The sequence below is a fragment of the Orycteropus afer genome, unplaced genomic scaffold (genome assembly GCF_000298275.1).
Source record: "Orycteropus afer afer isolate SDZICR_OR568_19922 unplaced genomic scaffold, OryAfe1.0 scaffold00001, whole genome shotgun sequence".
In the NCBI taxonomy this organism is placed as follows: Eukaryota; Metazoa; Chordata; class Mammalia; order Tubulidentata; family Orycteropodidae; genus Orycteropus; species Orycteropus afer.
In genome coordinates this window covers 15,924,574-15,938,519 of record NW_006921588.1, presented here as the reverse complement: position 1 = coordinate 15,938,519, position 13,946 = coordinate 15,924,574, and the positions used below count along the sequence as shown (strand labels likewise).

Here is a 13,946-nt window from a genome sequence, read left to right as displayed (position 1 = left end):
AAAGAAATAATGCTGGAGATTGCATGATAGAATTTTGAAAGACCAATGACTTATTCATTACAAATACCTTTTTTTCAACAACATAAGTGATGGCTATACACATGGACTTCACCTGATGGAATACACGGGAATCAGATTGACTACATCTGTGGCAAGAGGCAATGGAAAAGTTCAATATCTTCAGCCAAAACAAGGCCAGGAACTGATGGTGAAACAGACCATCAACTGCTCATATGCACGTTCAAGTTGAAGCTGAAGACAATGAAAACAAGTCCATGAGAGCCAAAATATGACCTTGATAAGATCCCTCTGAATTTAGAGACCATCTAAAGAATATATTTGATGCATTGAATACCAGTGACTGAAAACCAGAAGAATTGTGGGATGACATCAAGAACATCATCCATGAAGAAAGCAAGAGGTCATTAAAAAGACAAGAAAGGAAGAAAAGACCAAAATGGATGTCAGAAGATACGCTGAAACTTGCCCTTGAGCAGAGAGTAGTTAAAGCAAATGGAAGAAATGACAAGATAAAAGATCTGAACAAAAGATTTCAAAGAGCAGCTTGAAAAGACAAAGTCAATTATTATAATGAAATGTGCAAAGACCTGGAGTCAGAAAACCAAAAGGGAAGAACATGCTCAGAGTTTCTCAAGCTGAAAGAACTGAGGGAAAAATTTAAGCCTCAAGCTGCAATATTGAAAGATTCTAGGGACAATATATTGAATAATGGAAGAAACATCAAAAGAAGATGGAAGAAATACACAGTCACTGTACCAAAAAGAATAGGTCAATGTTCATCCATTTCAGGAAGTGGAACCAATAGTATTGAAGGAAGAAGTCAAAGCTGCACTGAAGAAATTAGTGAAGAACAAGGCTTCAGGAATCGATGGAATACCCATTAAGATGTTTCAACAAACGGATGCCCCACTGGAGGCACTCACTTGGCTATGCCAAGAGATCTGGAAGATAGCTACCTGGCCAACTGACTGGAAGAAATCCATATTTGTACCTATTCCAAAGAAAGGTGATCCCACAGAATGTGGAAATTATTGGACAATATCATTAATATCACATGCAAGTAAAGTCTTGCTGAAGATAATTCAAAAACAATTGCAGCAACATATTGACAGAAAGCTTCCAGAAATGCAAGCTGGATTCAGAAGAGGACATGGAATGAGAGATATCATTGCTAATGCCAGATGGATCTTAGCTGAAAGCAAATACTAGAAAGATGTTTACTTATGTTTTATTGACTATGCAAAAGCATTCGCTTGTGTGGATCATAAGAAATTATGGATAACATTGAGAAGAATGGGAATTCCAGAACACTTAATTGCACTCAGGAGAAAGCTGTACAAAAATCAGGAAGCTGCTGTTCAAACAAAACAAGGGGGCACTCACTGCATGGTTCAAAATCAAGAAGGGAGTAAATATCAGGGTTGTATCCTTTCATCATACTTATTCAATTTGTATACTCAACAAATAATCCGAGAAGCTGGATTATGTAAAGAGGAATGTGGCATCAGGATTGGAGGAAGGCTTATTAACAACCTGTGATACACAGACAACTTTACTTGCTGAAAGTAAGGATGTCTTGAAGCACTTACTGATGAAGATTAAAGACTCCATTCTGCAGTATGGATTACATCTCAATACAAAGAAAACAAAAATCCTTACAACTTGTCCAATAAACAGCTTCAGGGTGGATAGAGAAAAGATTGAAGTTTTCAAGGATTTCATATTACTTGGCTCTACAATCAACACCAAAGCAAGCAGCAGTCAAGACATCAGACAATGTATTGCATTGGGCAAACCTGCTGCAAAGGATGTCTTTCAACTGATAAAGAGCAGAGATACCTCCTTGAAGACTAAGGTGCACCTTATCCAAGCCATGGTATTTTCAATCACCTCTTATGCACGTGAGAGCTGGACAATGAATAAGGAAGACCACAGAAGAGTTGATGCTTTTGAGTTGTGGTGTTAGAGAAGAATGCTAAGAGTACCAAGGTCTGCTAAAAGGACTAACAAATCCATCCTGGAGGAAGTGCAGCCAGAATGCTCCTGGAAGCAAGAATGGCCAGACTTTGTCTGTTGTTGGAAGGAACCATTGCCTGGAGAAGGATATCATGCTTGGTAAAGTGGAGGGTCAACGAAGAAGGAAAAGGCCCTCAACAACATGGACTGACACTGTGGCTGCAACTACGGGCTCAGGTATAGCAAGGATCGTGAGGCTGGCATAGGACTGGGCAGTGTTTCGTTCTGCTGTGCATATGCTCACTGAGTTGGAGACAACTCGACAGCACCTAACAACAACAAATTGTATGCTTATATATGGCTTTTATACTAGGGTCGATTTCTTTTTTTTTTTTTTTTTTTAATCGCACAATCTGGGAATAAAGGGAATGAATTTCTTACTCTCCACACATGAAAGCTGCACTATCCAAAGGGATCCCCACTAATTCCACATGGCTGTTTTTATTGTTAGGTGCCATCGAGTCGTCTCCAACTCATAGTGACCCTACGTACAACAGAACAAAACACTGCCTGGTCCTGTGCCAGCCTCACGATCCCTACTCTTTGAATTTAAATTTAAATGTGGCTATTTAAATTCACAGGAAATAAAATGAAAAGTTCAGTTCCTTGCTCACACTAGTCACATTTTAAGGGCTCAGTCACCACATGGGACTCCTGAAGATGGCACTGGAACAGCTCAGAGATAGAACATTCCTATCTTCAGAGAAGGTTTAACTGGACAGTCCTGCTCTAGAAAACCCACTCTACATTTGTCTTTCTTTATGGGCCAATTTAATTTATTGAAAAGCTAAAAAACCTCCGGGCATATTTATGTTGTTGTTAGGTGCCATCAAGTCGGTTCAGACTCATAGCTACCTATGTGCAACAGAAGGAAACACTGCCAAGTCCTACATCATCCTCACAATCACTGCTTGTTTACACAATAGGTTAATAGGCCACTCGGAGCATTTAAAAATCTCATAGATAGTGCATGCAGCCAATAGCAGACTCGATTCTTCACACTCATCTTTTCAAAATTCCTTAAAATTTGATAGCTTACTAAGCTACTCACGACAATTTTCAAGAGGCAACTTCTTAATATGCAGACTAAAGAATCAAAGCATCACACTTTATCAAGTAATTAGTCCTTCAATAATTCACATGAGCAATAGGTCATTTTGGGGTTTAACCCCTACTTCCATTATTTCTGACCACACGGTCAATCGACAGATGTCTCACTTTGGATGTACACAACAGAGGACGGTATCTGTTTCACATACATCTGTTCCCAAACAGCTTAGGCAGATTAATACTTTGAACGTACCCTGCTCTGCTAAGTCCCACATAATCACTAACTCTTGTTGCTTTAAAATTGATTGTTTTCTCTCTCATTTTCTCATTTCTCCACATTACCTTTCATGTTGCTGAGCTTCCAGCAAATAAATGTGTTTATAGAAACTGAAAGCACAAGAAAATTTTGAAAGTAAAGAACACTTTCAAGACCCTATTTGCAGTCTGGCTTTTTCAGATGTTCTGGTTACTGCTATAACACAACTGAGCTCAGAGCTCAGAGCCCTTGAGGGGGGAGGACATAACATGAATTGTGTAACTTGGGGTAGTAAATCTCTGCAAATTGAGAGTTTAAACAATAATTAAGACTTAAAGCCTTTGTTTTATTTTTTTAAAGTATTTAAAACATAATTTTTTAATGATAATCAAACATATAAAACCTTTGCTCAGAAATTTGGTTACAGAATACAAGAAATGAAATAGAACAAAAAAATGAGCTAATCGTTTTACCCATCATGAAAAATCTGCTTAAGCCTAGCTTTGTTCGATTGATATTTTCCTTCCAGAAAATGGTTTCTTCCTTTCTAAAAACAGGACCTATACAGAAGAGATTGTCCACTTCTTATAAGGTAACTTTGTCCATATTTTCCTTCTGATTCATCTAACTAGGCATTCATTGGAACGGCAAACCTCCTGCTGTAAAATACAACACCCCTCCACGCACATCAGACAGTCAGTCCCATTGATCATTCAAACCTTACTCAGATTTATGTGATCTGATGAGATAACCCAACACTTAAATTCTATAGAAATAGGTATTTTCTTTAAAATGCAACATCACAGATGGTCAAAGCTTAAAGTACATAGAGATAATATAACCCCCTCATTGTACAGGTGCGCAAATGGGATTAAATGACTTGCCCTAAGTCAGTTAGACACCTACTTAGTTGCAGAGATAAGATCCCAGATCCCTTGGTTCCCACTCCTGAAATCTTCCCTATACCACAGACAGAAGCAGATTACGGACAACCTTCGGCTGGAGTAGTGAGGCTGAAAAGAGTGCTTGCTTTTCATCCATTAGGGTGTTCCCCATTAATAAATTATGAAGTTAATTTAGTAAGTGATGTCGTTGTTGTTGTTATGTGCCATCGAGTCAGACCTGACTCACAGTGACTACTCCTTGGGTTTCTGAGGCAGTATCACTATGGAAGTACATTGCCCCATCTCCCTTCCAAGGAGTGGCTGGTGGGTTTAAACTGCCAGCCTTCTGGTTAGCAGTCAAGTGCCTTAGGCACTATGCTATCAGAGCTCCCATAGTAAGTGATAGTGAGCATTTAGTTATAATAAAAGCAGAAAAAATCAGAGTGATTCTCATATAGCAAGGGTAAATATTATTTGGTGAAATTTTGCTCTGGAATATCACATATTAGTACAGATATGTGTACATTATTTGTCAGTTCCTACAGGGGCCTTCATTTCAGAGGACTACTGAAGAGTCACATGGTTATTCCCAATGTGACACAGCAGAGATAGAGACTTGTGGGCCTGTGGCATTCTTGTCACAGGGATCCCTAAATTGATTGTTTTTAAGTGTGCTACAATATAAGCTTATTACAGTCTAATTCTATCACACTCTAACTCTCCATAAAATACTTACTCTTTTTGATCCAAGTCTAATTGTTTTTGGAAGTAGGATCTTAAATAAGCAAACAAATTAATCTTCAATGAAGAAATTCCTGTCAAGAATAGATCTCTCCTTCCCCTGAACACCCTGAAATCTTTAAGAACAGAACCAGAACGATCAGGAGATAGTGCACTCATGACCATGAATAGGGTTGGCAGACCGTGTTTCTACAAGCATATGTTTATGGGCTGTAAGAATGTCCAGGTGTACAGTAGAGTCGATAAGGGACAAGGTTGTGGTGACTTCTTGGCCACAGAGAGCTACCTGGAGGAAATGAGTAGTTGGACTTGTGGGCTCGGGACCATGGTCACAGGGGACATCAAGCTCAATTGGCATAACATATTACACTAAAACATTGTTCTACATCCTACTTTAGTGAGTAGCGACTAGGATCTTAAAAGCTTGCAAGCAGCCATCTAGATGCAATGATGAGTCTCTCTTCGTCTGTCAGGAGGAAAGAAGAATGAAGAAAACCAAAGACGCATGGAAACAATTAGTCCAAGGGATTGGCACACCACGCGATCCTTAGCCTATATGACCATGAGAACAGAAGAACTAAATGGTGCCCACACACCACTGTCAACCACTTGGAGGGTGATTGGTGCAGGAGATCCTGGAGAGAGTGAGAGAAAAATGTAGAATAAAACTCAGAATCATAAAAAAAAAAAAAAAAAAAGATCAGATTTGCTGGTCTGACAGAGCCTGGTGAGACTCCTGAGACTATGACACCTAGGGACCCTTTAGGTCTGGAATTGAACTCACTCCTCTGGCTTCCAGCCAAATACGAGGCAGGCACATGGGGTGAACATTTACATCAGGTAGATACACTCCTTGGAGAGATCAATCATGGGAGAACAGAAGGGCAGTGTTTGCACAGGGAGACAGCTGAGGATGGGGGTAGGGACGGGAGTGCATGGGAGGGAAGAACACAGGGAAGAGGTAACTATAATGAGGAAGTGGGAAGAGAGCTGTTACACCATGGGGAATTGCAGTCAATGTTATGAAACAAAATGTGTATGAACTGCTGTATGGAAAATGAATTTGTTCTGTAAACCTTTACCCAAATCACAATAAAAATTTTTAAAAAAATAAAGTACATATCAAACCTGAAAAAGCAAAAAAGAAAAAAAACAGGGACTGTATCTTACTGATCTTCATATGGCTACCCAAAGCACTACATAGGTGCTTCATGTTTGATAAATGAGTGCTTAGTGACATACAGTCTTATTTTATACACTGAAGTCATATGTCTTTTCTGTAAGTTAAAAGCTCCTCAAGGGCAGAGACTAGGTCATCATTTTGCATTTTCATAGCATCTAGCAATGTCTTAGCACTAAGTTAGTACCAAAATAAGTTAATTTGTTAACGTAATAACTGCTAATCAGGTTAATATGTTGATTGACAAAATCTAATATACTAAATTGTAAACTTGCTTCTATCAAACAAGAAAAGGGAAATGCTGATGCCTTTGTGCCATCAATCTCAACTTACAGGCTTTCCTTACTCCTGTAGGAGAAGGGGTAACACAACCATTATTTCAAGTTACCCTTGAACCCAATAAAGAGAACTACAGTCACTATGGTTATACTAATTTACCCTGTCAACAAGACCATCAATTAGTCGCAATTTTGGCAGTGATAGCCCTCATAAAACACATTAGTGTCTTTTCTCATTGCTTAAGATGGAAAATTAGAGAAAAGATCACATGGTGTTTTATCTCATCAGGCATTGTGACATGTGAAAGATGGACAGTCTTGCAAAGTACTTTATATAAATGATTCAATAACACCCAGTGATTCCCCATATCCAACATGCCTAAGACAGCCCAGTTGCCTGACAGCTAATGACAGACATGGTCTCCCTGGATCTAGTTTCCTGCACCACGTCCTCTCAAGTACAATAACTGCTTTATTTTCTTCTCCATTGTCTGTCCCAATTTGTACCATTCACATTTCAGTTTATTCCAAATCAGGAAGCACGTATCTCATTTAAACATACTGTGTGTTGTTGGGTGCCTTTGAGTTAATTCTGACTCATAGCGACCTCCTGTGTCAGAGTAAAACTGCCCCTTAGGGTTTTCTTGGTTTCAATCTTTGTGGAAACAGATTGCCAGGTCTTTCTGCAGAGCAGCTGCTGGGTGGGTTCGAACTGCCAATCTTTCGATTAGCAGGCAAGAGCTTTTACTATCTCTTAATACCTCTTTTATCCCCACCCTTATCATTTTACCTAAGTAAAAACACCTCTCGGTTTCTTCTTTAAATAGAAGTACTTATTAACGTGCTAGGCTCTGAGCCCAGCGGCACAGTGGTTAAGCACTTGGCTGCTAACCCAAAGACTGGCAGTTTGAACCACCGGCTGTTCTGCGGGAGAAAGATGTGGCAATTTGCTTCCATAAAACTTTGTCCTACAAGGTCACTGTGCGAATCAGAACTGAAGCTAAGAAAACGGGTTTTAATGTGGTCTGGATGCTGGAAATTAATTACAAAGAAAAATGATGTACCTATCCAAGGGAAAGAAAACCAAAGAGTTCTGAACTTGTGGCGTTATGAAACTGTCAAGATAATGTTTTAAATTCTATGCAATGAGCTTAAATCTACTTTTCCTCAATCACCAGCAATCAATATAAAACAGCGTTTCCTTTTTCTTCTATTGTTTGCTTTCTTCTGTACCAGCAGGCAACACTGATTTGTTTGACCTCTCACTGAACAATACCTCATTTCAATTGTATAGTATTTCAGCTGGATTGTGGGTCACACTGGCTTTTATGGGCTAATCTAAACTGTAATTATAAACTTCTACATTCTAAAATCCAAACTGATTTAAAAACTAACAGAAATAACTCATATGCATATCTCAAGCTATTGACTTCAAAGGTTCAAGACAATACTCACCCTTGGTTTCCAATACACTTAAAGACATTCTAATTAAGGTCAGAGGCAGCAGAAGCCTAAGTCACGTGGCATTGCCAGTGCCGGATCCACGACCGGTGAGTTTCACTTTGTGAAGTTTTTGCACAGGAACTTTAAAACAGTGACTTTTCTCTAGTTTGTCAGTTGCACATATATCTTACTTTCCAAAAGGGAAAGGCAAAGTTTTAATTTTTTATTAATTTCGTAAGTTTGTATTTAGTGAGAAAAACTGCGTACCACACCTCATGGCTTTGCACTAAATCATTACTGGACTGACTTGAAATATTTTTATTGCAAACAACAGGCATATAACAATTTCTAAATAACTCACAATTTAAGTCATCAAAAAGCAAATGCAAGTAAACAGCATGAATATACTTGCACAAAATGTAACCACCACAAAATTGGAATTCAATGTTCTAGAGCCAATATTCAAGATCAAAGTTTTAGACTGAGCCTAAGGAAGCCTTAAATTCTAGCCAATGACATTGGAAAGGCTCAAAGGGATCTCACAGCACTGAGGTTAAAATTCCCAGAAGTTAGCTTATGAGAGTTAGATTCAGAACTCATGCTCATTCTCTAAAAAGGCTCCTGCTTTTATCGTAACGTCAAAATTTGGTGAATTCAAACTTTTTCAACGTGGAGGGGCGGAGTAGGTGACCTTCCCGCCTTTGGGAAACACCGCCCCTTTGGGGTTCAGTTCTTTCTTTTCAGACGCAGAACAGAAGCTGTGAGAATAATGTCTATGCAGAGACTGAATCCGGAGGCGGGAAACCAGGCGGGAGGAGGCAGGTAGCGCGAGGACCTCAGGGGGGTTGCTCTGTTTCCCCCTGCAGAAGGGGAGGAGGCAGTAGCTTCGGGAAGCGGGAGCCCCGCGGGGCAGAGGAGGAGCCCGGGGAGCGCGGGACGCGCCGAGGAGGGGGCGGGGGAGGAGAGAAGGGCGCGGGCGGGGAAAGCCAAGGGCCGGACCGGGCACTCACCCGCGGGGCGCTCGGGCCGGATGGGCCGCCACCGCAGGGCCCGCTTACTCAGCACCACGTCGCAGCTGTCCCTTCCGATCTCGAAGATGCCCCGGAGAAGGATCTGCTCGGCTGCCTTCTCTGGCTGCTGAGCAGACGGTAACAGCACCGAGGGCACTGCAGCCGCCTCCGGGGGCGCCTCTTCCTCCCGGCCGCCCTCCAGGGCTCTCACTCGGCTGCCGCGCCGTCCCCGGGACATGGCAGAGTGCAACTGGGCCTGAGCCCGGGGTCCCGGGGCGGCCCTTGAAGGAGGAGGTAGAGGCCGCAGCAGTCACCGTTTCAGCTGCGTCCGGCGCTGCCACAGCAACGACGCCAGGGGCAGAGACCCAGGAGGGAGGCGGGGCGGGCAGGCGGGGCCGCCCTGACCTACTCCTGCTCCAGGGCCCGGCAGCCTCGCGTCTCTGCCACTCACTACAAAAAGACCCCGGTTCTGGAGGAGAAATAAGTCTTTTCCTCCGCCTAGTGCCTACAGTAGGAGATTTAACGCATTGCTTTACTGGTAGTTGAATAAACTGACTCTTAATGAAAGTTCAACTTGCCCATGCAGCCCCTGAAGATCTTGTTAAAACGTATATTCTGATTTCATACATCGGGGATGGGTCCCAAAATACTGCATTTCTAAAAAACTGGCAAGTGATGCCATGTCCTCTGGTCCTCGGAACACACGATGAGTTGCAAGAGGCCTCTGTTTCTCCACCTCCATTCCAGTGTTTGCTCCTGGAGAGCAGAGGTCCCGCTTTACAACCTTGCCAGCATTCTCTCAAGAGCTGACCGTTATGCAGCTAGGATGGAGTGGGAGCTCAATTCCCAACAACACTGATGCCTCTGGTTTGTATAGGGAAAAAAACTACAGAGTTCTTTCCGACTCATAGCAACTCAACAGGACGAAGTAGAACTGCCCCATAGGGTTTCCAAGGCTGTAAATCTTTGTATCAGTTCTGCTAAACGACTGGTGAACTCTAACCACAAACCTGCAAACGGTTATGTTAACAGCCAAGCACTTTTACCACTGTGCCACCAGGGTTCCTCTGGTTTATACAGATCTGATAAACTGAAGGAGATTGCCTCTACCATCCCCAAGATAAGGCATTCGTAAGTTCCTTATGATGAGGTGGTGCAGTGGTTAAAGCATTTGACTGCTAACCAAAAGGTAGGTGGTTTGAATCTACCAGCCACACCACAGGAGAAAGATTTACAGCCTTGGAAACCCGATGGTGCAATTCTACTTTGTCCTATAAAGTCACTATGAGTTAGAATCAACTTGATGGCAATGGGTTTGAATTGGTTTTCCCCAAGAGGCCCTTAGGTGGTGCAAATGTTAACAGGCTAGGCTACCAATCAAAAGGTTGGAGGTTGGAGTCCACTCAAATAACTTGGAAGAAAGGCCTGATGATGTCCTTTGGAAAAATCAGCCATGACAACCCCATGGAGCGCAGTACAGTTTGACTTTGACACACATGGGATTACCGTGAATCGGAATCCACTCCATGGCAACTGGTTCCCCAGGACAGTTCTTCTGCAGTCTTGTCTTTACGCAGATCTAGCACTCTCTTGGGAGAGATTACAAGCAGCGAGGTTTGTTCTCCAGAAGATTACTGCTGTAATGTAGTGTTGCCTGGAAATTGAGAGAACTCTGGGGTTCACTGTTAGCATTCTCCAGGTAGCTGGGATTCAGGAAATTACCTGTTTGTCCATTTGGAAAGCACAGGCTCTCTAGGCCAGTTATTTTCAACAGTGGCTGTATATTAGAGTTAGCTGAGGGAGCTTTTAAAATTCCTGATGCCCAGACCATAGTTAAAAAACCCTTTGCCATAGAATTGGCTGCAACCCCACAGGAGAGAGTAGAAATCTTTCTCCTAAGAGTAGCTGATGGGTTTCAACTACCTACCTACCTACCTACCCACAGGCCTTTCAGGTTAGCAGGCCACAGCTTAACACTACACCACCAGGGCTCCTTCGGGTGGGCCACACTTAAACACTTCAATCAAAGTCTCTGGGGGTGGGACCCAGACATCAGGACTTTTTAAAAACTCCCCAGGGAATTGAAATGTTCAGTCAAGGCTGAGAATGGCTACTGTAAGCAGTGTAATGACACAGAAAGCTGATGATTTGTGGTGAGGAGTAGACAGGGAACAAGAGTCCCCTGGAAGAGGAGCAGAGTAGGAGGTAAAGCAGGGGCTTGAGGGCCCTTAGAATTATACTGAGAAAAAGTTAGAGGGGGAAGAGTTAAAAATGAAATTAAATTTCTACAGTGTGAATCTAGTTAGTTGTGGTGTGTCAGGACCCAAATAATCACCTCGGGTAAGCAGCCCCATCTCATTCTATCTTCATCCCTGTTCACACTACAAAGTCAGGCTGAAGAGCTAACAGTGTAGTAAGTTCTCAAGACGCTCTACTCAGACTTGGATTTAAAAAGAAAAAAAAAAAAAAAAAACAGGAGACTGTCGGCCTAGTCAAATCCCTTTCAAATATAAAGCACCCGTGTGCCTGTTAAACTAAGACTCTTACAGTTTAATGCTCCGAAAATAAATACCCAAGCTTCCAGGCGAAGTGGGGAAGAACCTCAGGATGATGTGATTGCAGCGAGCTGCTTCTTGGAGCAGAAGTGCAGCTGCTGCTAAGCCCCATGCAAGCAGGCTTCTGGTGGCTCAGCTCAGCAGTCATGAGTGGGAAGAGCTGGTGCCCTTCACAGAATGAGTTGCAGTTCTGAAGTCAGCATCTTGTATTCACAGCTGTCAGGCAATCAACACAATTAGAGCTCACTGGCATTTTAAAAGCTCACTGAAAACCAGGGCAAATAGGCCAAGGCAGAGGCTACTTCTTAGGACCTTTTACAAGGGGGGCAAGTTGCCATTTTCAACATTCAATCCAGCCAGATAGTCAAAGACAATGGCTTTGCTTTGTCTTTGAAGGCTTGGGGATTGCTGGACAATGATGAGCTGTCTTCCTGCAGAGTTCTAAAAGTTACAGTGCTCCAGGACTCTGTCCTCAGGATCTGTCTACACAAACATCAGTCCTATGGCTTTAAACACTATCCAAGCATCCCAAATTTAAGTTTCCAGCCCCAACAAGTCTCCTGATCTTCAGACTTGTGTATCCAACTGCATACATGACATCTGTACTTAGCTGACCAATAAGCATCTCAAAAGTAACATGTCTAAGACCAAAGTTGTGATCTTTCCATCCCAAACCTGTTCCTCCCAGAATGTTCCAGATCTCAGCAGAATGTCAATAAAAACCTTGATAACAACCTTGCCTCCTCACTTTGGCTCATTCCTCATTTTCAGTCCACCAGCAAATCCAGTCAATCCTACCTACAGAATATACTCTGAGTTTAACTTCATCTTACTTTCAGTCTCCTCCCATCTTACTCTACCCTTGCCCTGGACTGCTTTGATAACCTCCCAACACATCCTTGTTTTCCCCTTTACTTGAACTGCCTCCTCCAGCCCAGAATCTGTTCTCCGCTTATTGTTCCTTTAAAAAGTAATCAAATCATGAAGATTGTATATAAGAATCTGATCAAACGGAGTACAAATGTGAAACAGAATTTCAAATCCAGACTTTATGGATGAACCCCCAAAACTATAGCTCTAAAATAATCTTTAAATCTTAAACCAAAAATATCCCCTGAAGTTTCCCTTGATCCAAACAATAAACCCACTGCCATCAAGTCAATTCTGACTCATAGCCACCCTATAATACACAGTAGAACTACCCTATAGGTAGACTGCCTCATCTTTCTCCTGCGGAGTGGCTAGTGGGTTCGAACTGCTGACCTTTTGGTTAGCAGCTGAATGCCTTAACCACTGCATCACCACAGCTCCAAAGGAAAGTAGTTTAGTTTGTAGTTTAGCTTTATTATCAAAGAATGTCTGCCTTGAGCATAGTACTCTTTTCAAGAACTGTTTATATGGGGTCAAATTGACAACAGCAACTTGTCCAGGTTAGAAAGAAAGCTTAAGGGGCAGTGAGTTTATGTTAATGAGGGAAGAGCAGTTCTACAAAGAAGGGTGAGGATGGTTACACAACTTCAAGAATGTAGTCAATGTCACTGAATTGTACATATAGAAATTACTGAATTAGAGACTAGAGGAACACACAGGACCGTGGCCCTGACCCTGTAAACTTTGAATGGAAACCATTCCCAGAGGTCACCTTTCAGCTGAATTAACAGATTGGCTCATAAAATAAACAACATCATTCATGAGTACTGTGCTCCTTTAAAAAAAAAAAAAAAAAAAAAGTCATTCATATGAGACCAAACGGTCAACATTTGCCCTGAAACAAACATGATTAGGTTGTGGAGGTAGGGAAACTAGATTAATGAAAATAAAACAATAAAAATGGACATGAGAATGTTAATACAATATGGAAAACATAACCAATGCCACTGAACAATATGTACCCCACCACCACTGCTATTGTGTCTATTCCAACTTATAGCAACCCCCATTGAGTTTCCAACACTGTAAATCATTACGGAATTAGATAGCCTCATCTTCCTCCCACCAAGCAGCTGGTGGGTTTGAATTGCCAGCCTTCTGGTTAGCAACCAAATGCCTTACCCACTATGCCACCAGAGCTCCTTGAGCAATGTGTGTGGAAGCTCTTAAATAAGAACCTAATTTATTGTGTAAACTTTCACCAAAAACAAAATAAAATATTTAAAGAAAAAATCCAAGAAATTGTTGAGTTGGTATATGTTCTGTTGTGTATTTTTTCAACAAACAACAAAAAAAGTATTTTAGTTTTTAAAGAGTAGCATGATCATATCACTCCTTGCTCAAAAAAAAATGACTTCCTGTCACTTTTAGAATAGAATAGAAGTCCTTACCAAGGTGGTTAAGTGTGCAACTACAAACCAAAAGGTCAGCAGTTCAAACTCACCAGTGATCTGTGGAAGAAAGACGTGGCACTCTGCTTTTGTAAAGATTTACAGCCTTGGAAACCCTCTGAGACAATTCTACTCAGTCCTCTAGGGTCACTATGAGTCAGAATAGACTTGCTGACAGCAGGTTTTTGAGT

General features: G+C 41.8%; 1 protein-coding gene across 1 annotated transcript in view; it reads right to left on the bottom strand.

Annotated features, from left to right (window-relative positions):
• Nucleotides 1-9,117, bottom strand: part of CERKL (ceramide kinase like) — a 169,105-nt gene extending 159,988 nt beyond the window's left edge. The window contains exon 1 of the mRNA XM_007935956.2: nt 8,880-9,117. Within this exon, the coding sequence (XP_007934147.1) occupies nt 8,880-9,117 (238 nt within the window). The remainder of the gene's footprint in view (nt 1-8,879) is intronic.
• Nucleotides 9,118-13,946: the final 4,829 nt, after the last annotated feature.